The sequence below is a fragment of the Apteryx mantelli genome, chromosome 1 (genome assembly GCF_036417845.1).
Source record: "Apteryx mantelli isolate bAptMan1 chromosome 1, bAptMan1.hap1, whole genome shotgun sequence".
Taxonomy (NCBI): Eukaryota; Metazoa; Chordata; class Aves; order Apterygiformes; family Apterygidae; genus Apteryx; species Apteryx mantelli.
The window spans coordinates 222,510,670-222,538,456 of record NC_089978.1 but is presented as its reverse complement, the minus strand read 5'-3'; the positions used below and the strand labels follow the sequence as shown (position 1 = coordinate 222,538,456).

The 27,787-nt window shown below is 49.0% G+C and overlaps 1 protein-coding gene across 12 annotated transcripts in view; it reads left to right on the top strand.

Moving 5' to 3' along the window:
• SHANK3 (SH3 and multiple ankyrin repeat domains 3) overlaps positions 1–27,787 on the top strand; it is a 376,011-nt gene that overhangs the window by 157,956 nt on the left and 190,268 nt on the right. For all 12 annotated transcript variants that reach the window (XR_010887770.1, XR_010887771.1, XR_010887772.1 and 9 more), the window contains exon 11: positions 2,077–2,270. Coding sequence is in view for 9 of the 12 variants with exons in the window: in XM_067317628.1 (XP_067173729.1) it covers positions 2,077–2,270 (194 nt within the window). In the remaining 3 variants the exon portion in view is untranslated. The remainder of the gene's footprint in view (positions 1–2,076; positions 2,271–27,787) is intronic.

Sequence of the window (27,787 nt, the reverse complement as noted above, 5' to 3'; positions counted from 1 at the left end):
GCGCGGAGCAAGGGGCTGCAAGCGCGGAGCAGAAGGCTGCAAGTGCGGAGCAGAGGGCTGCAAGTGCAGAGCAAGGGGCTGCAAGCGCAGAGCAAGGGGCTGCAAGCGCGGAGCAGAAGGCTGCAAGTGCAGAGCAAGGGGCTGCAAGCGCGGAGCAGAGGGCTGCAAGTGCGGAGCAAGGGGCTGCAAGTGCAGAGCAAGGGGCTGCAAGTGCGGAGCAGTTGGGCTGCAAACATGGAGCAGTGGGGCTGCAAGCGTGGAGCAGTGGGGCTGCAAGCACGGAGCAGTGGGGCTGCAAGCACGGAGCAGTGGGGCTGCAAGCACGGAGCAGGCAGGCTGCCAGTGGGGCAGGCGAGCTGCAAGTGCAGAGCATCAGGGCTGCAGGCGTGGGGCAGGCAGGCTGCAGGCGTGGGGCAGGGGCTGCAGGTGCGGATCCGGGGGCTGCAGGCGCAGAGCCAGGAGGCAGCGCCGGCGTGATGCTGAGCGCGCGGCGGAGCGGGGAAGCAGCTGAGGCAGGAGCCCAGCGCTGTCTGCGCGGCTGCGCTCCGCTCCGCGACACCGGCTGGAGTCGCGCCGTCCCCGCGACGCGTTGGGGAGCCGGCGGCGGCAGAGCTGCCCGTGCAGGGGCCGCGGGCAGGGGCAGGGGCAGGGCCCGGGGCAGAGCTGCCCGCAGGCCGGACGGCAGCCTGGGCGAAGGGCGCGTTGCAGCGCTCGCAGCTCGCCCTGGTGCCGGCGCGGGCAGCAGGAGGGTGCAAATCCCCTCGGCAGGCTGCGGGAGCCGGGGTGCTGCTGCAGGGCTGTGGGGGTGCAGGGCTGTGGGGGGGGTGCAGAGCTGCGGGGTGGGGGACATGGGGGTGCAGGACTGGGGGGGGTGCAGGGAGCATGGGGGGCTGGCACAGGCCGTACACCTACCTCCCCCATGCGTAGGGCACGGTTCCTGCACCCGCATGTAGGCACCGCTGTCGCCCCCCCCAATGCATAGGGCACTGCTGTCACACCCCCCCCCATGCATATGGCGTTATTGCCCTCCCCGTGCATAGGGCAGTGTCCCCCGCCACGCACAGGCACTGCTATCACCCCCCCACCCCCCCCCGCATGCATAGGGCTCTGACCCCTCCTGATACATAGGGCACTGCTATCACCCCCCCCCCCCGCCATGCATAAGCACTGCTATTGCCCCCCCTTGCACGGGGCGCTGCCCCCCCCCCCCCCCCCAAGCACAGGCACCGCTATGCTCCCGCCCCGCGGTGCACAGAGCAGTGCTCCCCATCGCGGAGAGCTGGGGCGGCGCGCTGCCCCCCCCGCACGCCGCCCCCCCCGGCACATCACCCCCCCCCCCCCCGCACCGCTCCCCTAGCACGCACCCCCCCCGGCGCTGCCCCCGGCACATCACCCCCCGGGCACTGCCTCCCCCCCGCACTGCCCCCCCCTCCGGCACGCCCCCCCCCCGGCACATCGCCCCCCCCCGCACTGCCCCCCCCGGGCACGCCCCCCCGGGCACTGCCTCCCCCCCCCGCACTGCCCCCCCCTCCGGCACATCGCCCCCCCGGCGCTGCCCCCCGGTCACGCCCCCCCCTCCCGGCACACCCCCCCCCCCGCCCGCAGTGGCGCGGGGCAGCGCGGCGGCCGCCAGGGGGCGCCGCGGTGCTCGGCCCCGGCGCGGGCGGCGGCGGCGCGGCGGGGGCGGCGGCCGGGGGCGGGGAGGCGGCGAGGGCGGTGCCGGCCCCGTCTCGGGCCCCGTCGCCGTCGCCGTCCCCGCGCCCGCCCGCCCGCAGGGGGAGGAGCCGCTGGCGGCGGCGGCGGCACCTGCCCCGGGCCATGGTGCGCGCGGCGGCGGCGCGGCGCCGGAGGCAGCGGAGCGCCGCGCGGGGCGGGCGGCGCCGCGCCATGGAGCCGGCGGCGGGCGGCGGCCCCCCCGCCGCAGCCGGTGCCCGTGCCCGCGCCCGGGCGGCGCCGCGGCGGCCGGGGCTGCGCTGAGCCCCGCGGCGTCCCCGCCATGGCGCAGCCCGCGGGCCGCGCCGGCCCCGGCTACGAGCTGCCGGGCATCAGCACCGTAACCTATGTCTTCGTTTACAGCCCCGGCGGCCCGGCGGCGCCCCCCGGCCCCGGCCCCGGCGCCGAGCCCGCGCCGCACGCCGCGCCCGCCCCGCTGCGCGGGCCCAAGCGGAAGCTGTACAGCGCCGTGCCCGGCCGCAAGTTCATCGTGGTGAAGAGCTACGCGCCGCAGGGCGAGGGCGAGATCCAGCTCAACCGCGGCGAAGCCGTCAAGGGTGAGTGCGCCGCGCTCGCTGCGCCGGGGGCCCGGCCGGCCCCGGCTCCGGCCCTGGGTCCAGCCCTGGGGCTGCGGGTCCCGGCCGGGGAGTGGGGCCGGGGGTCCCTGGCTGGCCCTGGGTCCAGCCCTGGGGCCGGGGGTCTCAGCCAGGTCCCGGGGAGTGGGGCCGGGGGTCCCTGGCTGGCCCTGGGTCCAGCTCTGGGGCCGGGGGTCTCAGCCAGGTCCCGGGGAGTCGGGCCGGGGGTCCCCGGCTAGCCCTGGCTTCTGCCCTGGGTCCGGCCCTTGGGCTCGGGGTCCCGGCTGGGTCCTGGGGAGTGGGGCCAGGGGTCCCCTGTCAGCGCCAGGCCCAGCCCTGGGTCCGACCCTGGGGCCGGGGGTCTCAGCCAGGTCCCAGGGAGTCGGGCTGGGGGTCCCCGGTCAGCCCCGGGTCCAGCCCTGGTTCCAGCCCTGGGGCCGGGGGTCCTGGCTGGGCCTGGGGAGTGGGGCCGGGGGTCCCCAGCCAGCCCCGGGTTCAGCCCTGGGTCCAGCCCTGGGGCTGGGGGTCCCGGCCGGGTCTGGGGAGTGGGGCCGGGGGTCCCCGGTCAGCCCTGGGTCCAGCCCTGGTTCCAGCCCTGGGGCTGGGGGTCCCGGCCGGGGCTGGGGAGTGGGGCCGGGGGTCCCGGCTGGGTCCTGGGGAGTGGGGCTGGGGGTCCCCGGTCAGGCCTGGGTCCAGCCCTGGGTCCAGCCCTGGGGCTGGGAGTCCCGGCCAGGTCCCAGGGAGTCAGGCTGGGGGTCTCCGGTCGGCCCTGGTTTGGCCCTGAGGCCGCGGGGTCCCTGGTCAGCCCTGGGTCCAGCCCTGGGTCCAGCTCTGGGGCTGGGGGTCCCGGCCAGGTCTCAGGGAGTGGGGCCGGGGGTTCCCTGTCTGCCCCGTGCCTAGCCCTGGGTCCAGCTCTGGGGCTGGGGGGTCCCTGGTTGGCCCCAGGTCCGGCCCTGGGGCTGGGGGTCCCGGCTGGGCCCTGGGGAGTGGGGCTGGCGGTCCCCAGTCGGCCCTGGGTTTGGCCCTGGGGCTGGGGGTCCTAAGGAGTGGGGCCGGGGTTCCCCGGTCATCCCCAGTTTGGCCCTGAGGCCGCAGGGTCCCCAGTCAGCCCCGGGTCCAGCCCTGGGGCCGGGGGCTCCCCGTTGAGGCCCCAGAGGGTGCAGGACCCCAGGCCTGGGGCTGCGGGGCTTAAACCTCCGCTCTGTCCCAAGGCCCGGGGGGCTCTTGGTCGTGCTGGGGGGCTGCAGCACCCTGGTGCGACCGGGGAGTCCTTGGTCGGGCCACTGGGTCCCGGGTCTTCGGCCCAGCCCTGGGGCTCCCTGCCCAGCTGGGACCCCCCCGGAGAAGTCGGTGCCCCTGTGACTGCCTCTCTGCTCCTCCGCTGAAATGCTTCCTCCCCCGGCTGGGGCCGGTTTTACGCCCGGGGCGTCCACTCGGCGTCGTGCCGGGCTGTGGGGCCGTCTACGAGTGTTGGCAGAGGGGTAGAGCGTCTCCCGGCTTTGTAGCCCACAACTTTCTGGGCACAGGCGGCGTGAGCAGAGAGCGGCGAACATGAAACGGGTGAGAAACGCTTCCTAAACAAAACTCCTTACCACACACACCATGGAGCCACAAGTCATGCAGAACTCGCGGGGAGATTAGAGACTCGGAGGGATAATGGGATTGCCCATTATTTTGGGAAGGCTTCTTGAAAGACATGCAAACCCCTGTGGTAGGTCATAAGTCAGCTTCCATCAGGTAGGAATAAGAAAAGACTTCCTTTGCAAGCAGGCTAATTCCATAGTTTTTCACAGAAAGTTTTAGGGTCTTCTTTTCATCTTTCTGCCTCCACTTTTTTGCTGGTGTCTCTTATAGTACAGGCCGGAAGAATCACTAATCTGACTAGTTAGTTAGCTGTAATGTGAATCTGAGTTTGGGAATGGGAAATAGTTCTTGCTGTTCCATGCTCTTTATCATACCAAAACCCCCAGCTTTGGAGTTGACAATCTGAGCAGACTTTCCTGCTGCCCCACCAATATGTTTTTTTTACCTTGAGTGGAGGAGGTAGACATGGAGTGTCTGTGCCTTGGCTGTTGTGCCAGACAGTAAGGCTTCGTGCGGCAGAGTTGTTGGAGTTTACTGTTGTTTGGTTTGTGAAGCTACTCGTGTGGTGGTCATGGGATTAAGCTGTTTGTTTCCAGGAGGCTGAAAGGAGTCACCAGATGGACAGGACTTTGGGGTCAAAGTGCTTTTCCCATCTTTTCTTTTGCCCTCACCCACTATTCAGTGTTTTAGTCATACGATTCTTTATCTCCTAATGCCCTTACATTAGGTAGGTAGTCCGTATTCCAGTCCTTTCTAATTGCACCAGAATCTTTAATTCCTGTGTTCACCTGTAACTGTTTCCGTATCTTCTTCATGTGGTCTCCGAAGAGAAAGCCACTTGTGGAAGTGCTGTGGTGAGGAAGAAAAGGCTGTGATCCCTCTGAGCTGGAGGCGTTCTTGGCTTGCTTTCTTAATGTGTAACTGAGAAGGCTTAATAAGAGTTAAAAAAGAAAATCACTTTAGTGACTTACTTATGAAAGATCTTGAGGCAGCATAGATGGCAGCTCTTAGTTATTTACTGCTTTTGTGGTGCTTATTTATTTTTGTGAGAATAGGAATATTGACAGTTATTAGATAGGATGCCCTGGCTCTGCAGACGGGTAAAGTGATAGGGATAAATGGAAACTAACAGAATGAACAGAACTGCTGTGGCTGGTGCTTTGTCATGTTTGGTGAACTTCTGACTCCTTTTGGAAATAGGGGGTGATTTTTCGGTTGGCGGAAATGATTCTCTTGCACCTGATTTGCAGGAAGTAGAAGCTGGTAGAAATCAAGATTCCTGACTGAGTTGATGCTGTGGTTCTGCTTGAAGCAACAAGGATGCCAGGATGTCCGCAAACGGGCAGTAGTCATGAGAGGCACCGGGAAAGTGCAATTCAGGATAATGCCTTTCCAAGAAGAAGGTGGTCAGCTGTTTTATCAGGCGGCGGGAATTCAGATCGGGGTCCTGAAAAGGATGTACTGTGTACCAGCAAGGTAGGGACTAACTGATCCGTCTAGGAATTTGAGTGCTGGGGTGCTGGGAGAAGGTTCTGGAGGGCAATTGGAGGAAGTGTTTAAGTGTGTTGGGTAGGAGAAGAAGAGCGGTTCGGAGAAGGATGGGGAGTGTTGTCAAAGAACCAGGACGATTGTGAGAGACAGTTATCTGATGAGAAAGGAGCTGTGTTTGGTGAGATGTGCAAGGGTGAGAGCCCTGAGTGGAGGGAGCTCTTTGAGAGTGCGATGCTGCGAGACGAAAATGCCCAAACGTGCAAGTCTGAGTGAAGGAGCTGTCCGAAGGCGCGTGTGCTGCGTGGAGGGGGCTCTTCAGGGAGGGCAGTGCTGAGCGAGGGGCGGCTGGGGACACGAGAGTGCTGGCTTGGAAGCTGTGATAGGACCCGTGTCTTTTCTTACCCTGCGTTAGTGAGGAGACTTGACAACCGTCAGTTTGAAGTGAGGAAGTTCAGTGATTTCATGTGTCGTATGGCTAGAGCTGCAAGGAATTAGTATCAAAGAGGAAGAGAAGGGCAAAATATCCGACAGTTTTTGTTCTGAGAATTGCAGAGATGCTGGAGGAAAGTTCACGGTGGAGTAACGTGAGTACCTCTGTCTTGTGTGAGCCGTATGACGGTTTCTAAATTTCCCTGTTTGAGGCATGACTCTCTTACAAAGGAAATGCTGCTGGTGGCTGTCCTGTCTTGAGAGAAAACTGAGGATCCTGGAACATTCACCCAGGGTTACGTTCGGAGGTCACGTTCCTTATTAAAAGCAAATGGATTCCTGCAAAGTTTCTGCTGAAAGTTGATGCTAAGCAAGGATCTTATGTGCTAGATTTGATGGTGCAAGAGGTCTCATTGGATCTTGCATTGTGTAATGGATTTCCTCAGGGGCTTCCAGTAGGGGGTAAGGGGCAGTTTGGTTTCAAGGGGTTTTTGAGAGTTAGGGTATATATCCTGGCTGTGTACTGTAACTGTTCTGGTAGCTATTGGATGACAAAAGACAATAATCAATATAGATATGCCATTTGTAAGATAGCTAGAGAATGCAAGCAGAGGAGACTCTGTCCTTGATCGGCTTGTTACTGATAATGAGAAATGAAATGAGATGTGAGAGTCCCAAGCAAAGGGAGAACCAGTAGTCACCAGCACTGAAATTTAGCATCGCAAGGTCACAGGGAGAAACAGTTCACAGATGGGGCAGAACAAGGGTATTCAATCTCCAGCCTAGAAACTAGGGAAAATTTAGGAACATTATGAACCTGTTGGTTTTGGAATCTCATTTCTTTATACTTTTTGATTAGAAGGAGTTATTCTTGAGAAATTGTTGCTGTATGCTTCTAACAGTAAGTTTTTCTCTGCGGTGTGGTTCCTTATGGACATTTGCTCCTGGAGTATCTAAGCTAACACTCTGTGAAATAAATGGCAATTCAAAGTTCTGTTGGTTGTGCGTTACGGCTCTGTTGAATTATTATTGTGGTGGTAGTTCCTAGTTGTGCTTGACGTTTTTTAGATAGAGAGGATTAGTTTAGTTGTGAATGAAGTTGTTGCACAGCGAAGATGATTTTGTTATGAAGGTTATGCAGTTTTTCTCTGATGGTCAGCCAGCAGGTTTCTTCTGGCCTTTCTTTATTCAGCCAGAACGTTGAGGAGAGGTTGCTCATGCACGTTTCATTCTGGGCTGTAGGATCTGCGCTACCCTGCAGGAAGGCAGCTGTTCTGGCATTTGGATGCAAGCGGTTAGAGAATGAACCATTAATAACTTGGAAGATTAAGCCAAAGCTTTAAACTGCTCCCTTAAACAACTTGTGTCCATGGTGATCCACATCAGAGGGGTGACAAGCAGCTGTTTCCGTACCAGACTGCTGCTTCTGCATTTTTCTTGCTCTTGGTGTTGGATGAACATAGATGGAGAAGGGATCTTGTGGGGCGGTGAGCCGAGTCCTTGGCCCTATGGCTTTACTATGCAATTGCTGGTAAACTGCTCATGTTCCACCTTTAAAACTACTGAAGTTTTCCTCCTGCTATTTTGGTTGGGAGGCTGCTCTAGAACCTTCCAGGTTTCATACTTCAGTCTCTTCTAATTTCTGGAATAAAAGCATTCGTGGCCATTTTAGAGCCATTTGGTGTGCTCCAGACACAACAAACTGCTGTAATCCAGCCGTCAAAGGCACTAAGACCAAGTCCTTTTCTGGAAAAAGGAGGCTGATTTTTTTTTTTTTCTTTTCTTAGCAGATGGAATGACTTTTAGTCATGAGTATTACTGGCTTACCCTAGTTTAGTGAGCAACCGAATAGGACTCCCAGGGTTTGTGTGTGGCCTCGGTGGCATATGAAAGCAGTATCCCACCTCGCTCTGCAGAGCGTTTCCTTGTGCTGGTTGCGTCTCCAGCCCGAGCCATCCCTCCGTCCTGTCAGCGCCCTGACTCGCAGCGTGTTCTTCGCAGAAGCAAAGCTGCGTGTCATTGAGACCTTCTTGCTGTCCGAGCTCGGAGCGCTTCGCTCTGCTGCCTGGTGGTAGCCCTTGGACGTTGACCATCCTTGCTTTCTGTCTGAGGAACCGTTTGCTGTCCTGCGGACTGAAATGCGTTTAGAAACTAGGCCTTTGAGTTTAACGCTGGAAAACTGTTGAGAATTGGACTAGGAAAATGGATGAATGCTCTTCAGGACCTTTCCGGCTCTAAGTGCTGTGGAGATAACTGGGCACCAGTGTGGATCCCATCAGGCCTTTGGAGAGCAGCGGTAGTTATCTTTCAACTTTTGCTCTGCGCACTGGAGAGGAACGACTGCAGCCACTGCAGCGCCGAGCTCTCCCCAACCTCTGCCTTACCTTCCAGCGCGTCTCCCGCGCCGTGGCTCTGCTACGGTTGTGGCAATCTTGAACGCACCTTGTGGTAGGAACAGAGCGATGATACCTTGCTTTGGAGCCGAGTATGAGACATCCTGAGCGGGGGCTGAGGGACTGTTGTGTTGTGGAAGCTTGGAGGCTTCTGCTCCTGTGCTGTTTGGCCAGTGGTCAGTGTTTGGAAATAAAAAGATTTCTCAGGAATAATGAGGGCTTCTTGAGACCGAGATAAATTATTCCCTTTTGTGGTTGATAGAAATTTTGAAAAATGAGTCATGCAGGAGAAAAGAAAGTAAGAATTGCATGTAAAAGATGAAATAAAATGAATTAAACAAGAAAATATCTTAAGAGTGAGATCTGAAGGGGGGAAAAAAAAAGTTGAAGAAGTAGGAATTTTATTGCTTATGATATGTAAAACTAGTGGCCAGCCTGCAGCGACTAGGTGACGGAGTGTAATCCCGTTCTCTCTCAGGGCAGCGGGATGTACGGGCAACACTTTTCCACCGTAAACTTGTGTAATCGCTCTGAGAGGCACAGGATGCTGCTCAGATCTGTGTGGAAGCTTGTCTCCGTCAGTTGACGCCGGGGGCTCCTGGAAAGGGTGCTGACACGCGCCGACCTGCAGGAGAACCAGCCCTCGGGAGGGCCTGCTGGTCCTTGTCTGACCCAAAGCAGGACGGCCTGTGGGCCCTGTTTTTAGGTTGTTCTTTTAAGGCAGTTGGACGTAAACAATTGTCGTTTCCGTTTTCTTCTGTTTATGCTTCCTATTAACTTTCAAGCCGCTTAAACGGTTTCAACCAAACTCGTCAAATGTGCGGAGGTTTCAAGGCCAAGTTCCTACAATAGGTCGGGGTCGTCACTGGGGACTGTCTGCCGCCCCCCGCTTTCTTCTTTTTTTTTTTTCTTTTTTCCTCCTCACCCGTGGATAAAAGCGAGTGTGGGAAGCGTGGGGCTGTGAAGCGCTTACCGTGGTGTCGGGTGCGACTGGCCGCCGAGCACACGCGACCTGTTCTGCGGCCAGACGAGAGCGAGGGCAGAGCTGGGAGTACTGCGGTGGCGAGAGGTGCTGGGGCTGCGTGGGAAGCAGATGGTGTCGCATCGGGGAGAACCGCTGCGGGCAGCTGCCATTGCTTGGGGAGCTGTGAATATAGTGCCGAAGGGTTTTATAGGAAATGGTTTTGCGGCTCAACTACGGGCTGCAAAGTCATAAAACTCTGTTATATCTCGCCTAGCATAACGCTGGCTGCTCTTGTTTCCTATATAAATATCTGACCTCTTTCTGATCCCTGCTGTGCTTTTTATGCCGGTTGTGTCATAAGACAGGCTAATAATACCTGATGTAGAAAACTACGTAGTTTTATTGGTTTATAAATACGTTACTCTTCAGTTTAGTTAGGTATTCTCTTGTTCAGATGTTCCCTGGAAGTTCTGTTTTTTTGAGAGCCCACTCACCATTTTGTATGCCTGTTTTGCGTCTGCTTGAATACAGATTGCTTTGCAATTAGTGTGCCCCATCCTTTTAATCTTTTCCTGCAGTTAATTTTTTATGCCTCTGATCAACTGCGTTGCTCTTCTCTGAACCACTTGGGTTTCTGGTGATTGCAATCTTAGGTGGTAACCTGATGGATCTTGCATTGCTACGGTTAAATGATTTAAAGTAAAGAGAACATAGAATTTACATTCACTGTTTTACCCTTCTAAGAACATCAACCTTCCAGAGTTCAGGAATATCAAATTAAGGCTTTTTTTTTTTAAGCTTTACGCTATGAATCATGCCTGCCTTTCCTCTTGTTTTTACGTGTTCATTCACTGGTTGCATGAATTGAGCATGCTATCAACATTTAAGGTACAAGTAAAGATGATTGTGCTTTATCTTTGGCGTTTCTCCAGAATTTTACATCTTGGATTGTAGTTTATGCAATTGCTCCAGTTGTTCCAATATCATCCTATATCTGTGTCCTCCCATTTATTGCAGAGGGGGGGCTGGTTAACTGGAGTACGCTGGGAAGTCACAGCGTCGGACTGCCCAGAGCCCCTGTTAGGAAGTGGTGTTGCTCCCTTACAGGCAGCGCAGTTGTGCTGGTTTTCTCTGCGAGAGCAGGAGGCTGGTTTGGGGCAGCTAGCATTGATTTGGGCCCCGATACCTGCAGTATTACTTGCTAGTTTTTTGGTGTTTGGAACAGATCTAGACTACGGGGAGGAATGTGCTTTTTGGAGGGAAGTGGTATTTAATAAGCAGTCTGTTCTGCTCAGAGCTGGCTGCAGGTTTGGAACGATTTTGAGTTATTCCCACCACAGCAGTACAATCTAGAAACAAACATTTAAAAAAGCATGGGTAGGAGTGTGAGGGGGTTTCAGCTCCGAGGACCTGGCCTTCCTGATAAATGCAGGCGATAAGAAATATGCTTGTTACTTGCTGCTACCTGGACGGCCTCCAGCAAACAGGGATATATCCAGATGTTTGTGCTCTGAGCGTTGGCAACAAATGACAAGCAAATCCCATCAGCCGGGGAGGCACGTCGACCAGCGAGAAGGAGAGGCAAGCAGCTTCTTAGATTTCTGTGAGATTTCCTAAATGCTGTTTATGGTCTAATATCAATTAAGAAAAAAGGCTGGGGGGGAGGATCTAACAAGCACAGTGCGATGGGAAGAAGTGTCAAAATCTACTTCAGTGCAAAGAAGAAATGGCAATTCCCCGAGGACATGCAGAACAAGTAATCCCTCTACGGTTATTAAAGCTGCCACCAGTTGGCATTATAAACTCTATTTTTAGTATTCCTAAACTATGGCTAGAAAAATTGGTCTGGCCTAAAATTTTCTCACTCTGTTTAAACTTTAATTTTTGCCACAGATCAGGCTGCACACATTCAAGCTTTTTCAGTGTGATCTGAAGAAATAAGTGTGTTTCCTGCTAAAGGAAATACTTCTGTGTATTGTGGTAACACCTTGGGATTCAGAACATGACGTGCTTTGGGAGGGCACAGAACTGATGCTAGAAAAGGCAATACCAACCCACCCCTGCATGAAATAAGTAATATACACATAGAAAAATAGATAAACTCTGCATCCTGGTATCAGTGGTTAAGCTCCAGAGTTGTCGTATTTGAAGACGGTGTGGGATATCAACGTCTGTATCACTGCTGACGGCTCTTTAGTTGTTTGGATCAGACTCTAGTGGTTGTTTTTTGCATGTAGAAGATAGTGTCTTGGTAGATGCTTAAGCTGAGTTTTTATGATCATTAGCAACAAAAGTTATCAAAATTGATCCTGCTTTCCCTTTTCCAGCAATATTTCTGTGCATGAGTATATTACCGAGTGTCTCCATATCTACCTCAGGACCGTAAGGGAACTAGAATTGCTGGTGAAGCTTTTCCTCGTACTGGGGTCAGGAAAATCTCTGCTCCTTCCTGTTTTGTCTACTGGGAAGGTCATTTTGAAAGAGATGGGAAGAAGCCAAGATGCGGCTGGTTGCTGTAGCCCGGTATCAGAATTATACAACCTCTTGGGATTGCTCTCGGTCATAAGTCCTGCTTCCTTCTCTGATAAATTTCTTTACCTGAGGTTAGAGCAGGATTTTTCCACTGAGATATTAAGTTTTGCAGTTCAACAGCGTGGCTTTTGGCTTGTTGGGACTACTAAATTGAAGATGTTCTGTCGAGGCCAAATAATCAATCTGGAAATCAAGGTGTTGTTGACTAGAAATTCTCTGCTTAACAATTTGGAGGGGAAAACTGTCCCTAAATTCTTCCTTCATATTGAGAATGTCAGACAGAAGAACAGAATCTAGGGATCTTCGTTTCTCTGCTGCACCTGGGGGACACAAAACTGGCCTGAACTGTTGTAGTCCACTTGCCCCAACTTTACTTTCTGTTCAGATACAAGGGTGAAGAGATTTTGCTCATTGATAAACAAATCTCAAACTTTTTTGTACTTTTTTATTTCCCTTCAACTTAAATTCCTCTGTCAGGGAATTCTAATCTTTCATCAGAACTTACATGAACTTTTCAGATATTTTCAGTACCAGCTTTCTACAAAGATGCTGTTCATCACAGACGTAACACCATACTGATGAGAGAACTAGATACTGAAAGAGGATAACCGTATCACATACAGAGTTTGTATTGATGGAAATCGCACAATTATACAGTCTGTCCTATTGTGCCTGTTTCCCACCCAGGTCTCAGCTCTGCCGCCTTTGTGCGTTTACACTGAAACTTTAAGGTGCCCTTAAAAACCTGTGGGTCGAGATGATTCTTTTCTGCTGTGTCCCGAATTTTACGCTTTTTCTCGACCTGCTTTTTTTGTAATGGAATTTCTTCTCTCCTTTTATTAAAAGAGAATGGCACTAAGCATTTCCTACGTCAACAACTTTGTGTTTGTATAATCTGCAATGAGTGATATTGCCTCAGCGTGTCTCTGAGATGCATTAAAATGAAATTCTTCAGTGTGTAGATCGAGTGCTACTTGAAAGTCATATAGGTACCCAGGATGAGGTTGTATCATTACATTTTGCCATAAAATTGATAGTATTTTTATTTGGCATCCGAGATAACACATTGAGAATTCTTATCAACTTGTCACTGTAGGAGAGGAAACTTTGTTCAAGTCAAAAGAACAAGATTCCATTAAAACTCTTACTTCCCTAAGAGAAATTCTCCATCCCTTACTTTGTTCTCTTCAGATGCCTAGTACGTACAGCTGTTTCTTAAGCCCTATTGCATAGTGGAGAAATAGAACATTCCTTGCAAATTTTACTGGGGCTGTTGGCTCGTATATGCCAGTTCAATAGCTGAACCGAAATCTATGCTCTTTTCAGAGGACAGAGAGAACGTATACGCTTGACTAGCACAGAAGATGTGCTTTATTTTATTAGTCTTATTCCCAACAGGTTATTCAGCATTGTTTTATGTCTGCATCTCTTCCTTACAGCACCTTGCTTTTGGCTGGACTTTTTCCTTCTTAGGAAAAAAAAAAAATTATCCTGAAGACTTTTTTTTTTTTTTAATTTGTTCTAATCAAACCTATGATCCAATCTGTCCTTCATCCACTGGCTGCTCTTCTAGGATTGCAGTGCTTACAAATGCAAATTCGTGGGGAAAAATGTAAAATCAATCATCTTAAAATAACATTGAGGGAGATTTCCAAAAGGTGTTTTTTAGGGATTTATGCTCCTGAACTCCTTCTGAAGGCCTTTCTGAATGTCTTACACTTTGGCTACATCTGAATTCTATAGCAAAGAGCAACTTGTTTCTTAACCATGCACTGCTAAATGGTATGTTTGAAAGTTTACAGAATTTAAAAAGCATTCTCCTGAGTGGCTTCTGAACCAAGCTACTTACCAAAATGATATTCATGGTTGTTTGCTTCTCAAAGTTTCTTCTAGCAAGGTAGAGTTCTCCTTAACTCAATGACATTTTCTGCTTGTTGACATAGCAAGTGCAGGACAAATACAAATGTCTCATCTCATCCACCACATGCTCCTCTACTTCTCGCATCTGTCAGATGCGCTTTCAGGACAATCAGGTACTGACAGCTAGCATTGCCTTTCTGCCTTAAATCAAATTATAGTGAGGTTTGCTTTATCTGCCAAATGTCTTTAGTCAAATTCCTGACAGATGGTATTTGATAGTACCAAGCCATCTTCTTGTGAGCACAACCCATTCCAGTCTTGGACCGCTGCTGATAAATTAAGCAGTTCTTTCTTTTAATGCAGTCCTGACTTACGCCTTTTCTAGGTGCAATCCTGAGACACTAACTTCAATTGCTTTAACCAAGTTACGCTCCCCTGATAATTTCTGAGCCACTGTCACTCCCTAGCTGAACAGTCCTGTTCTTTGCTATAACTTGCCTGTGACTTTTTTTTTTCTTTTAGCCAAGTAATATTTTGATATGAGTAAGGTTATGACAGTGTCATATTCATATATATGGATATATATGTGTGTGTGTGTATAACTATATGTATATATGTGGTTTCAGAAGCTTCCAGTAACCTGTCCAACCTTTGATGTTCTTTGGCCAGTTCATAATTTTTCTTTTCCTGGAGATCTCGAGACACTCTCTCTCTCTCTCTCTCTCAAGCTCCTGGACTTGTGCTTTTACCTGTCTTACGTAACAGATACAATTTTGACATAAGAACTAGTTTCATATAGATCGTATAAAGGCACCTAGGTCTTTCCAGATGCTGGCGTTGAGACCTTTCGCACAAGCACCTACACCGTGGCCTCTCCAGTCGCTGATGCGTAGACCTATGGGCCCTGGGACCTGTGGTCTCTCCTCCAGTTGCTGACACACAGACCTTGCAGTGCTCACATGAAGGACAGAGTGAGATTACCCAGGAAAAAATCGTTACGAGAAAGATTTAATTAGAAGATAGGATCGACTGCGGTGGTCAGGCGCAGGGCTCAGAGAAGCGTGCTGACCAACAGCTGCTTACAGGTGACCGGCCCCTTTTAACCTTCCTCCCATCCATTTTCCCATGTTTGTTTCTCCCTGATCCACCCCGATCCTTCCCCTTCTCCATCTTTGGCCCTTCCCCTAAACATCCCGTAATAAGTTTTACCCGATGCTACAAACCCCTTCAGAGATCCCATAATAAGTTTCACAGCCCCCCGCCTATACCCCCTAATACTTGTGATTACCCTGTTTCCCCTTCTTACCAGCTGCAGAGTTTGGGCTGACCCTCTTCCAGGCTGTGCCTGAGCAGTCCTTTAATGGCCCGTCGGTCAGTGACCCACAGAGTTTCGGTCTCCTTTTCTCCGTTGTTGCCTGCTAATTAATGTTTGTGTGCCTGTGTGTTTAATTGATCACTTCTTTGTTATTTGCTGCTACTTTTATACTGAATGGTTCTTAACCAGATAACTTAATGAATCAGATGTTTTCACAGTCCGCATACCCTTCCAGCAAAAGCTAGGGTGGTCGCAACCAGATAGGTAGTTTCTGGGATTGCTGTTTGCTGAGCAGTTTCCTGATGCAAGATGATTTCACCCTTGTCCCCCAGCTACTTTCCCACCCCTGGAAGTTTTTCTTCTGAAGTGTTTTTGTCCATTGTCCCGAGCTGTTTCTGTGAAGGGCAAAAAGTCTGGTTTTTTTTTTTCCTTTTTTTTTTTCCTTTCTTTTTTTTTCCAGACGGCTTTTTGTAGGATTTCTCTGGCTGGTCTGGTAGCCTTAGAAAGGAGCAGCAGAAGTAAAAGATGTATTCTTACACAGTCTGAGCTTTTTAAAAGCTCCTATTTAGAGACTGTCATAGCCAAGACACCTTTGACTGAAGCATATCCTTACAGGCAAGAAGTAGGTAACATTAAAATACAGAAAAAGTTGGTGGCTACAGCTAGGCTGTTCCTGGAGAGTCCCTAGGGGTGCAGGTGTGCACTGCCAATGTCCTTGGCTACAGCAGCTCTCATTCAGAGGCTCTTCCATGGGATTGGGGTAACCCCACCACCAGCAAAGCTGTCACTGCGTGAAGCTCCCACTCGGCGAGTCCGGAAGGGAGTTTTAAAGGCTGTCGGAGACGAGAGGGTGTGATTCATCTGTCTGTATGTGGATGTGTAATGCACACAGCTACACCTGAGATAGTTGTCTAGACTCCCTGTAGTCAGTGTTAAGAAATAGCTCTTCCAAAGTGCAATTTAGTTTATCCTGAGTTTGACATTTAAAATAAGTCTGATGAATCACACTCTGAAATAGCCTATTTCTCTGTTGACTAGCTCAGATATAGACGACCTTTTAACTGTCTTTCATCTGTCTTGACCATTAGCAGTGGCTCTTGCAAGCCTTAGCAAGGGTTTGCTTGACTTCAGCATCTACTTTCTGTCCAGCAAGTGTGCTCTGCTGTTTTCTTTAGCATCCTATTATTGCAGTTAATGAGAAGGGCAGTCATCAGTCTGATGGCCTTCACCTGTACCAAGTGGGTATCAACCAAAGTTACTGGTCTTCTCTGGGAACCAGCGAAACGTTCCCTAATGAATCCTCATACTTTCATAGTAAAAAGGCTGCTTTCCATGTGGCCGAAGCGTTGCTTTGCCAAGGCAGCGAGACACAGATGTTCATGGCTGTCTCAGCTTACGCTGCTTCATTAAAAAAAATGAGTTCATATCCTTAATGTTTTAATGGTGGAGTTAATTAACCACTGCACAAACCTACCAGTGGGTGTCTTTTGCATAGAGATCAGATGTGTTTCTATTTGAGGCTCTCCAGCTCAGGAGAGGCGAGACTGACACTTTAGCAGCTCCCTCCCAAGGTAGAGTTCTGTTGTGTGACTGCCTGGGACTCTGCTGGCACAGACACTTGCTAGATAATCTGCATCTTCAGCTTTGGGAAGAAGCATGCCAGCAGAAATCTCCGTGTCTGACAGTAACAGCTTGCTTTGGATCCAGCCGCATATTTGTGGATTAAATATGGGCCTTGGGTCTAACACCTGTAAGACACAGCAGGGACTGCCTCTCTACAGCTTGCCAAATTATGCGTCACAGCCTCTTAGAATTAGGGGCTTTGCTCTCGCACCACCTGGGAATAGCTGATGGGCAAGAAGCATCATCCTCAGAGTGTGTGTTTCTTGTCTTGATCAAGAGTTAGTAATGATGCACATACTCTGCTCTTTGTGTAGAGCTTGCTGTCAAATCATTTGGGCGTATTATCATTTTCATTTGATCCCCTGCTGCCTGTCAGAAGAAGCGTTTCCTTCTCAGTGGGCTCGTGACTGATGTAGTTGAGAAAAATTTTGGGACAGTTGTTAACGTGGTCGTCTTATAGACTGGGCAAAGGATGATGCTACCACTGTGTGCCTGAGAGCATCAGCTTTTCTGAAGCGATGTGTGAGGAATTAGTAATTCCTTAGGATCGGTGCTGTAACTTATCCAGCACGTCAGTGCTGGGAAACCTTAGGGGAGGAAAGCTAGACTCTGAACTGAACCTTGGGAGGAGCTTGGGTATATGATGATATGCATGTCCTCAGATTCGGATTCCCCTCTGTAAAAGCTAAACCCAGGGCACAGACCTCAAATTCCCATCCATGGGCAGCATAGATGTCCCAGCAGATTTTAGCAGACTGACAAAGAGAGAATCTACGCTACCTATGTCTAAAATACAGGTAATAAGTGTGATTTGCTGTTATTTCTGTATATTACCTCTAGATACTGTTTAGTTGAATTTAATTGTAAGAATAATTGCAGTTAATTAGAAGGGCAAGTATGATAGGATGCTTACAGCAGTTAGTTGCTTAAGGCAGATGTAGTGGGTAACTTTTGATGTCCACTGCTCCTGTACAAATTTCATATGCACCTGGAAGGTAGCAAGGATCTCTTCCAGTGAACTTCATGGGGTCTTTTGGAGGCAGAGGAAGAAGAATCCTTCACTGGCAGTTCTTAGCCAGGATACAGAAGGTCTGTGGGGAGGGACTTCAGCCTGACGTGGAACCAGAAGATGTGTGCTTAATCATATAAAGATTTTTCATAGGTGGCTTTTGGTTGTCAGGACAGTTCCCAGCCCTGTTCTAGTCTGCCAGAAATTACTGCTTCAGAAGTTGCTGGGTGAGACTCTAGTGTGTATGGCAAAAGAAATCAGACTAGCTGTAATTGTTCCTGCTGGTCTTTAACTTAATCTGCGGTTCTCTTTGCACTTATATTCAGCTTTATTCTATGGCCCTAACCTCTAGACCTGTTGCTGGATTTTTTGGTAACTGTTTAGCTAAAACTTTAGTTCATCATCGTTCTTGAACCCAGGGATTGCATGCTAATTGGCTGGCTGTAGTGAGGATCTGCGCAGAGAGTGCTGAATGATGAACACCTGTTTGTCAGCAATAGGGTCCTTAGATTTTAGTTGCTGGACCCCCACAATTCTTTTTTTTTCATTTAGGGCTTAACTATATAGGGTACCCAGAAGAGCCAATCTGTGCTAGCCTTTGCAATAGACCGGTTCATGTGCTTAAAACAGTTGAGGCCTCTGATCTGGGACTAAAATAGTTAATTTGGTTGAGTTCAGTTCACTCCCAAAGTGATAATTATGATAAAAGAAATTTATTCACTTTAATTCTGAATAAGAGAATCCACTTATAAATACAATCTGCTGTGACTAATCCATTTCCGTTCAGATCATTGATATAAATTAACTAATCTTTTCGCACATCACAGCCTTGACGCGGTAATAGATTCTGAATCGGTGGCAGACAAGGAAGGGAGCGCACCTGGTGGCATGCCTTTGGCCTGCGGGGTCAAGATGTAGACACAACTTTTGTCAGCGCTGGTATTTACAAACTTTCAAACCTGCCCAGTAGCGAACTAACTGTGTATTTAAAAATTAAACAAGCAAGCCCCCTCTCTTTCCTTTAAGGTTTACTTAGGATCTTTTTGTGTTTCCTGGCACTTGCTGCTTACTATATCTATAACCTCCTGGTCTGATTCATGATTCTTGGGCATTGTTTTTCCTTAAAGGGAACTCTGTCCCTGGGAAAAGATTTTCCTCATAGTCCGCTTTCCTCACTGAGATTCCTGTAGGCTATAAATAAGTTGTCACAGAGAGCTGTGGGGCATTCCCACACGTGCATGTGAACAAGGTAGTACCTTTATTCTTCCTTGGTAATGGAACGCTGTCTGGGGTTTGGGGGCTTTTTTTTGGGGGGGGGGGGTAATTGTTAGGTCAGACTGTCTTAGGAATACAAGATAGACTTGCCTCTTGTCGCGTCTGCAGACAGACCTGATAACACAGCACAGATGTGTCTTCCTGCCGGGCGCAGTGGCAAACAAGTCTGAGGATAAAATGTTTTGTAAATGACCTCTAAACATGACCTTTTGGAATTGGGGGATGCCATTTCAGCAATACATAGTCTTTCTTTGGAGGCTACTTAAATTAGTAAGCCATTCAAGTCAAATATATTCAGGTGTGCACTGAGCTGGCAGCTGTCCCTATTTACCTTCCAGAATTAGAAAATGCTTCATTAATTCAAGTCAGCATCTTCTGCGTGCCTCAGCTTGACCTTAGTAGTGTCCCAGTTTTGGACTATTGGGGCACACAGACATATTACTACAGGGAAAACTTGGGTATGAACTTGTCTGGCATCAGTTGCACCATCACAGCTTTATTGGATTGATGTGCACTAGGATAACTTAGCTTTTTTTCATCACTGGAGGAGGGATAAACTACCTTGCGTGTGCTGTGTTCACAGGAAGGTAGGTTTGCGTATATGGGCGGCTTTGCAGAGTAGCTGAAGCACTAGCTGGATATTTGCATGCTTCTGTATTCTTCAAGATCCTGCTTATGTAGCCAAGGTCTTAGACATCCAGAAAGCTGCCCCACGAACCCCTGGCTTCTCTCTCTACTGCTCTGTATTCTCTGCGCCTGTCAATCTGACGGTGGCAGCAGGTTTGAAAAGGCTGTGCAAGTCTCACTTTGTTGGTATTCAAGCTGTTCCAGAAACAGGGTATTGTTTATTCATCGTTCTGCCTGGGGAGCTGTGCTGAGGATGCTGACTGTCTGCATGCAGCATGGTGTTTGAGCAGACCCAGCATCCTTCCTGCGGCCGAGTCTGAGGGCTCGGGACTGAACCTGGGAATGAGTGAGCCCGAAACACCTTGAGGGCAGGGGCTGTTGGGACAGTCAGAAGAAGTGTGTGCAGTCTTGGTGGACTTTGCTGGTCGGCTGCTTCCAAATCCACACTCATGAGATGAGTGCATGTTTTGCCTCCTCAGAGTTTACACAGGGACTGTCCTGAGGATTGTGTTGGTTGAAAGCATAGAACTATTCGCATCTCCTCTGCACAGCATCAAGAAGTAGAAAAGCATGCAAGGCTGTCTTCCCCTGCCATTGCAGGGCATTTTGTGTGTGCCCATGTCTTCTTTAGGACCTTTTGTTCAAGAAGCTGCTAGACTACACACCCGCTCCTTTCTTCTCCTCTTGCTTACTTATGTTCGTCTAGAGTAACGTTCCCTGACCGTCTTTTACAGCATTATAGTAGCAATTTTCCCTGTAAGTGCCTCTCTGACAGTGCCCTAAGCCCAAGACTGAGTGAAGAATCAGCCTGGGAGGGGTTGAGCCTGAAGAGTGTGGAGCCAGTCTGACATTAGCGGTCTGTGAACTGCTGGAACACCTGCCAGCTTCTACATAGTGCAGCATGGCGTGGGCATCCTGTTGCTGGGTTGGAAGGGAATATGCTCTCTCTACACGGTTCACCACCACATCCCAGACTGGGTGATACAGGAATTGGCATTTCAGCACTAAAATTATGGTGGTGAAGTGAAAGGGGTTCAGTGTTCGTTTGAGAGGAGTAAGGTGTGTCTTTATTTAGCAGTATGTGGGGATTCATTAGGTATTGGTCAACATCTGAATGTAGACAAGAGGAAGGGCAAGGACTCAGCAGTGGGGGAAACCAGCAAAAAAAGATAATTTAGGAAACAGTGGTTGGAAAAAAAGATGTTGGTATGTTCCTTGGTAGTGGGACCACTCGTTCAGATCTGGAATCACTTGGATCTTCTTGAGGACTTTATTGGATGAGCCAGAGATAGACAACTGTCTGGGTAGAGTTTTCAGGAACCCAGAATCTCATTGGCTTCTAGCACAACTTAAGCAAGACATATGTTGTGTTTCTTAGAGCTTCTGGCTGTATAAACAGCATGTCAATTTATGCACAATTGCTGTTGTACACAGTACATCAGGTATGAGAGAGAGGTGGATCTGTAGGTGGCCAGGCTGTATAGAGGAAGAACACAGCAAGCTGTCCAGATTTGAACAGGAAATGATGTAGAGTAAAATGAGTTTTTGTTGATTTTTTTTTTTTGGTCTTAGGCAGGAGGGCAAAAGGATTTTTTTATAGACTACTTTATAAACTAAATTCCATTTTCTATTATGTTTGAACTGAAAGGCCTTGCAGAATGGGTTTCTGTCATGGATGGGAGGCCATGGGGTAGAGGAGTCAAGAAGCATTGCCTACTAAAGCCCGTCTTTTTAGAAAGCACGTAGGCCTTTGGGCTTTGGTAATCTGGGTATTGAGAGAAGCTGTGGGGCTGTAGGAAGCCACGTTGTCAGCGCCCTGTCACTACACCATGGCCTCAGTGTGCCCCAGTGACTGAGCTGGGGACAGCCCTTGTGCTCCGCTTCTGTTTTTGTCTTCTGCTTTGTCCTCAACTGGTGCATGTGTCCCATTGCTTTTCTTTTTCACTTTCATTCATGCTTCACAATAGATGAGCAGCCTCGTGGACTAGGTAACTATGATATTTTTTTTTTGCTTTTTTTTCCCTCCACTCATCCTTTTCCACTTCTTTTTTTCCACTTTTCTCCTTGCTTGTCCTTCATGTGTGGGAGCTTATCAGGACTTTCAGAGACTGGCCTTTTGTGGTCTTTCCTTGATTCCTGCTGTCTAGTCTGGGTTGGGTTAGGTGGCAAAGCACAAGGAGCGGGGCTTCCCTTTCCCATCCACCTGTTTTTCCTACAGTCCCTGAAGTTTCTCTTTTCTTGAATGTCTCTTGTGAAGTACTCAGAAATACCAGCCGGGGAGGTGCTCATGCTTCCCAAGAAGATGCTCCTATGGTGTCTGTGGAAATGAATGACCTGGGAGATCCCAGGAAAGTCTCTGCAAAAAATGCTAGCTATCTTCCCGCTACTTGCTGCTGAGGACGTGCACGACAGCGGGGAAAGGACAGTACCAGACCCTGCTTCTTACTATGTTGTCTAAGAAAAAGAATGTGGAAGTTTGCACCCAATTCAGGTGGTCTTGGGGTAGGTTGCTTGGATTTTTGATGCTAGGGTGTAAGTGTTTATGAACTTTGTAAGGGGGCATGGATACCGTCCTTTGCGATGCTGTTCTCCCCAGGCTGGAGACTTGATCCTGAGATCTGTGAGGATGTGAGCTGGGGGCATCTGATCAAGCAGAACTGGCTCCAGGAGGCACTCTGGGCAGGGTGTGTGCACCACCAGCATCCCCGTCTGCTCCTGTCTCACTGTTCTGTGGGGAGAGGCTAAGCTGAGTCACACTCAAAACACCCATCTCTCTCCTGTGTCTGCTGAGGAAGCCCAGCTAAACCTGGATGGATGTCCACAGACTGGCAAACAGTTTCACCCCTTGTTTCAACAAGGAATGAGCAGACTGCTTGAAACCTGGGACTCTGCCTTCTCTGGGCTGCTGCTCCTGGTAATGCTAACCTGTAGTTGATGCAGGACTGATAGAGGAAGCTCTGTATGAAAAATGAAATTGTCTTCCTAATTCACATTGAGTAATGGCTGACTTCTGCCCTTAAACATTGTTGTAATTTATAATTACAGGCACAGCTGGCAGTTGAAATTGCCGTGCGCTTCCTGTGCTTTCCCAGGCTTGCTTCTCCCATCCACAGTATCTACTGTGGCCTCAGGCGTGGGAAGCCAGCCTCCCACACCGGAAACCAGGAAGAGGAGGGTGCAATTTCACTGGAATGCTGTGGACAGGTAGGGAAATACCTTCAGGGTAGGATGCACCAGCAAACACAGAAAATGAGAGAGGGCAGAAGTCCAGCAGCAGGTTTGGAAGTGTTTCTCATTCCTGGAATGAAATTGGTCCTGTTGGCCTTTCAGACAAATGAGGAATGCAGCATTCTCAGCGTGAGTAGAATCCAAAAACTTACCTGTGGACTTGAAAAAAGTATACCAAGCATGTGTTGAGTTGTGATTTTTCTGAAACTTAAACTGTTCCCAAATGTGATTTTTTTTTTTTTCTTGTGTGGGTGGCAAAAAACACCTGACACAATCTTTTCTGCCAAATTTAAATCCCTCATCCAGAGCGTACAAGTCACAGCTTCTTGTCAGAATATTTGTAAGAGTTTTTGTTTGTTTTAGGCATTGTGAAAATATTTTCTTTCAATTTTAGTTATGAACAGCAACTGAACTCCAGTTCAGTCTGAATTTTAGCTGTATATATATATATTTTTTTTCTTTTTAAGACTATTCTGAGACAAATACTTGGTTTGGGAAAACATCCTAAACAGATAAATTCTGGCACATTAAAGGCCACTGAAACCAGGATGTCTTAGTGGAAAAAACTTTCAGTCATCATAATGTAATGGCAGCTCCACTGTAATTTATCCTGTTGTAAAGCGTTGCCAATGTTTCCCTGAAACGCTATTAGATTTGCAAGTGCTGATTCTGCTTGGGAACGTTTCCTGGGGTTCTGCTGACTCACAAGCCCAAATCTGTGTTGGAGCTGTCTGCTTAGCCTTCTTGGCCGGGATCGTGAAGCGAAATCACTCTCTCCAATCAATACCACTGTGCCAGCCAAGCCCAGCGTAAATGCAGATACGTGACAACAGAAAGCTGATGTCATCGGTCTATAAATCGTGCCTTGCGGGTTGCTCGGTGAGGCATACCCCAGTTCTTTAGCACCCCAAGCCTGGCCTTGTATGGGAAGTGCAACAGTGAATTTGAGCTTTACTGTAAAGGGATTCGCTGTTCTTTGGGGTATGGCAGTGCTTGCCAGTGTACCTTGAAGCTGCTCTCGTTGCCAGACACGATGAAGGTAAAAAATACCAGATTAGCCTGGTAAAGTATAAAAAGAGGTACTCTGCTGGAGAGTGGAAGCACTGCTAAGGAAAAAGTGTTATCAAGATCTGCTTCAAATTTAGCAGTGTTTCAGCTGCTGCTCAGGTCTCTCTCCAGCCGTTCTTACTGGGAAGGTTCCAACAACACTCCATCCTTTGAGTATTCATTTCTGGAACTGGTAACTTTCAGAAGCCCTTGGCTCTCAGTTAAGAAACGGAGCAACTCCTTTAACTGTCTACTAGCTACTTGCTCTTTACCCTTGCCTTCCTTGGGCTACTTCATAACCACTCCTTGATGAATTCTCTCAAAGATGGAATATTTTTTTCTTCCTTCCTCATCATTTTCTTTGATTTTTTTTTTTTTTCTTTCTCTCCTCTCTGGTTGTTTCATGCCAGGGATGCTGCTTTAGCAGTTGCATGGACTGTGGCTGTGAAGGATTCATAATTCCTTCCCATCTCTATTTTCTAGATGCGTGTTTCTTGTTTCCCTAGCAGCTTCATTAATTAGCATATTTCTTCTCCCTTTAAAGGTTTTTCTTCACTTTGTAACACTTATGGATAGCATATGTTATAAATCACACACCATACCAAGTATTTATTGCACATACGTCTTACTGGGCCACTAACTTCTAGTCTCTCCCTAGATCCCCTGTAACATCAGGATTACCAATGACAGACTTAGCAATAAACTCTTCTTTCTTAAGTACTGTCCTACACATGCTTGTTAGTTTTGATATTGTTTCATTATTTTATTTCTTCATCGTGAGCCCTCTTAATTTGGTTCTGTGTCAGAAGATCCCAGGATTTTCAGTGTTTGATCACAAAAGGCCTTTCACCCTTCTGATCTAGCTGTTGGACTCGAACTTTTCTGTAGCTGTGAAATACTCTCGATGAAGTGACCAGTATTGTTTGGTACATAGATGAGTGTCAAAAGTCCAACGCCGCCTTCCCCTTTAGGGGTTTATTGGTCGGTCACAATGAGGTGTCCCATTTATTGTGTAACACAATTCATTTTTTCCTTCTGATTTTTTTTTTTTTTTTTTTTTTTTTTTTTTTTTTTTTTTTTTTTTTTTGTGTAGCAATGGCTCCTACCCAGACGTCTTACCACCTGCTCGTAGTGATTCCTGGGGTCTCCTTGGTCTGGGAATGTGCTTAGTTTTGAATGCAGTGAAGTGTGAGCTCCTCAGACTTCTCTTCCAAAGTGCACTGCATAGTGCACATCATACTAATCACAGAATCACAGCGTGGTCAAGGTTGGCAGGGACCTCTGGAGATCAGCTAGTCCAACCCCCTGCTTGAGCAGGGTCACCAAGAGCACGTTGCACAGGATCACGTCCTGGCAGGTTTTGAATATCTCCAAGGATGGAGACTTCACAACCTCTCTGAGCAACCTGCTCCAGTGCTCTGTCACCCTCACAGTGAAGAAGTTTTTCCTCATGTTCGGATGGAAATACTAAATGCTGTCTGTGATTGTATGACCCATTTGCCCAGCTAGGCTATATGTATTTTTTATATTCTTCACATAATCACTTTGTTCCAATTAGCAACTGTAATTTTGTGTGATGTCAGCTCAGTGCAAGAATGTAAAAATGGTCGTGTCTGAGCAGAAAAAGGACCATCAGGTTCCGCTTCCTATCTTGGATAGTGGCCCAAAGCAGAGGGCTAGGGAATATAAAGAGAGGAAGGTGCATAGTGATACTTTGCCGGAGGCTGGGAAGTTATCCTCATAATGACTCAAGGCTTAATTTATAGCTATTGGTGGATTTTTTTTTTTTCATTCATTCATTTCTCTAGTGGCGTTTTGAACCCATAATGGCTTGTAGTGCCAATAACATCCTGTGGCGAAACGTTCCGTAGCTGAGTAAGTGTTGTATGAAGAATTATCCCCTTCATTTTGTCTTTGACCTGCTGTCCAGAGTTTCAGTTGATGCATCGCACTTGTGTTGTGAGAAGCAGCGAACAGTGGGTGCATGCTGATCCTCTCCAGGACGTGCATGGTCCTTATAATCCTTTGACCGTCCCGCTCCCCTGATGTCTTACAAGCTGAAGAGTCCTGGTCTGCGTACTCTTGTACAGAAGCTATTCCAGACCTTTGGTCGTTCTTGTTGCCCTTCTCTGGAACTTCTTCCCGTTCTCCAGTGTCATTTTTGAAACGAGGAGACTGGAAATGTGTGTGGTCTTAAATAGGTGGGCACGTTTGGGGCTATATAGTGGCTTAGCGATAGTTTTGCTCGTGCCTGGTTTTACTTAACCTGGTGAAGTGGCAGAACAAAAATATTAGAGCCTCTCCTAACCTGAAGAGAGGTAGTGCCAGGGAACTATCTCAGGTCTAGCAAGAAAAAAGATGCTATTTTTCACTGTTTAATAGCATGGCTAAAGAATGGTTTACATCAGGTTATTACCAGCTTATTCTTCTTACAGAAGCTGTCTTTAAAAGCCATTTAGCCTTGTATTAAATATGGAAATTTAAAAAAATAAAACATTAAAAGTTAAAGGAGTAAATAAGACTTTCATTTTAACACTTCTTCTCAAAGTACCAGAAGGGAGCTCTATTTGAAAGCCCTGTGCTTGACCCCCCCCCCCCTTTTTTTTAAATTTATTTTTATTATAGTATCTGCTTTTTGGGGAGGAAAAGTGAAAGTTAACTGTGGCGGTCTAGAGCTGCTGGGTGAAATCTGGTCCTTTTAAGACAAAATAAACATAGCTTCCATTGCTAACGCTACCTTGGGTGTCCATGCATTGAACTGCCTTGTGCATCATAAATATATTCTCATTTTCAGATCTGCTGCTCTAAAAACACTAGAAAAGTGTGAAATATCAGCTGCTCAAAGACCTGATGAGCCTCAATATGATATGAGTTTGTCAGGGTATTGTTTTCAGCAGCTTTCAGTCGTATGTTCAAAGTGGCATTATATTCCTCATAAGCTGACCCAAGCTTTGGACAAAAAAAATAAAGAGAAGGAATAAAGTAGTAATGGGGGGATAAAGTGGTAAATGCTAGGAAAAGAAAGCAGGAAAGGAAAAGGTGTGGATGAGCAAGAAAATCCGTGCAGTTGCATTGCAGATGGGCGAGCTGCGAGGCCGCAGCCGTCGGGTCGCTCCGCTCGGCTCGGCGCTGTCGGAGCGCCGCGCACCAGCCCCGAACGTTGCCGCTGCCGCAGGAGCGCGTTTCTCTCTGCCCCGGCCGGGGTCTCTCCGTCCCTCCGTGGCCTCCGCAGGAAAGTCTGCGGGGGCGGCTGCTGATCAGAAACGAATCCTTCCTTTCATCTGCTCCGTTCCCTCATTCGCTTTTGCGTGGGTGTTTCTGTCTTGGGGAAGCTGGACTGCGGGCTGATGAAGCAGAGCCTGCGGGAAATATGGCGAGTGCTCAGGCAGGTGTCTAGCAAGCGGAGCTGTGCTTGGCCAGGAGCACGGATGCTTGCGGCAGCTCCTGCTCCGGGAGCCGTGTTGCCCGGAGGAGCCCGGACCGCAGGAAGGGGGCTGGTGCAGCAGTCGGGTGTTGCAGGGCAATCGCTGGCCTCGGGGAGCCTTCCAGCGCCGGACCTCCCTGCGACTTGTCCAAATCCAGCCCTGTAGCCGTTCTGGTAGTGTCGTTTGTTTGCCTGTTTTTCCATAATGGAGTTTGGAAGAGGGCATTAAATGCAGCATTAATGAATTTGAAGTTTCCGCAAGGACTGAGCTGTATTTTTCGCAAGAAATTTTACTGATGACTGTGTGTAATTGTTCTCGTTTCCATGGTAAATTGGACCTCGGCCTGTAGGCACGTGGTTCCTTCCTCCCCGTGCTGGTTCCAAGTAAAGAACTTCCCCATCTTTTCACCTCTCGCCTGGCTGTGGTTATTTCCTACATAGCTTTAAGGTGTCGAGGTCAACGGTAAAGTCTTTTGATAGTACCTCCATAGGAGATGACCCTAAACGTTTCCTTTAGTTGGACTGTAAAAACCGAGTGGCACAAGGCATAAACTCGGGAAAACATGGTAACTTTCCCTGTCCCTTTCCTGGGATCTGGCTAGTGTTCGGGCTTCTCAGGGCCTTGTGGTACCATATCCCGGTGGGTCGTTTGTCCTCCTGGTCAATTTGTGCTCAGCCGACACGAGAAACGGAAAAGC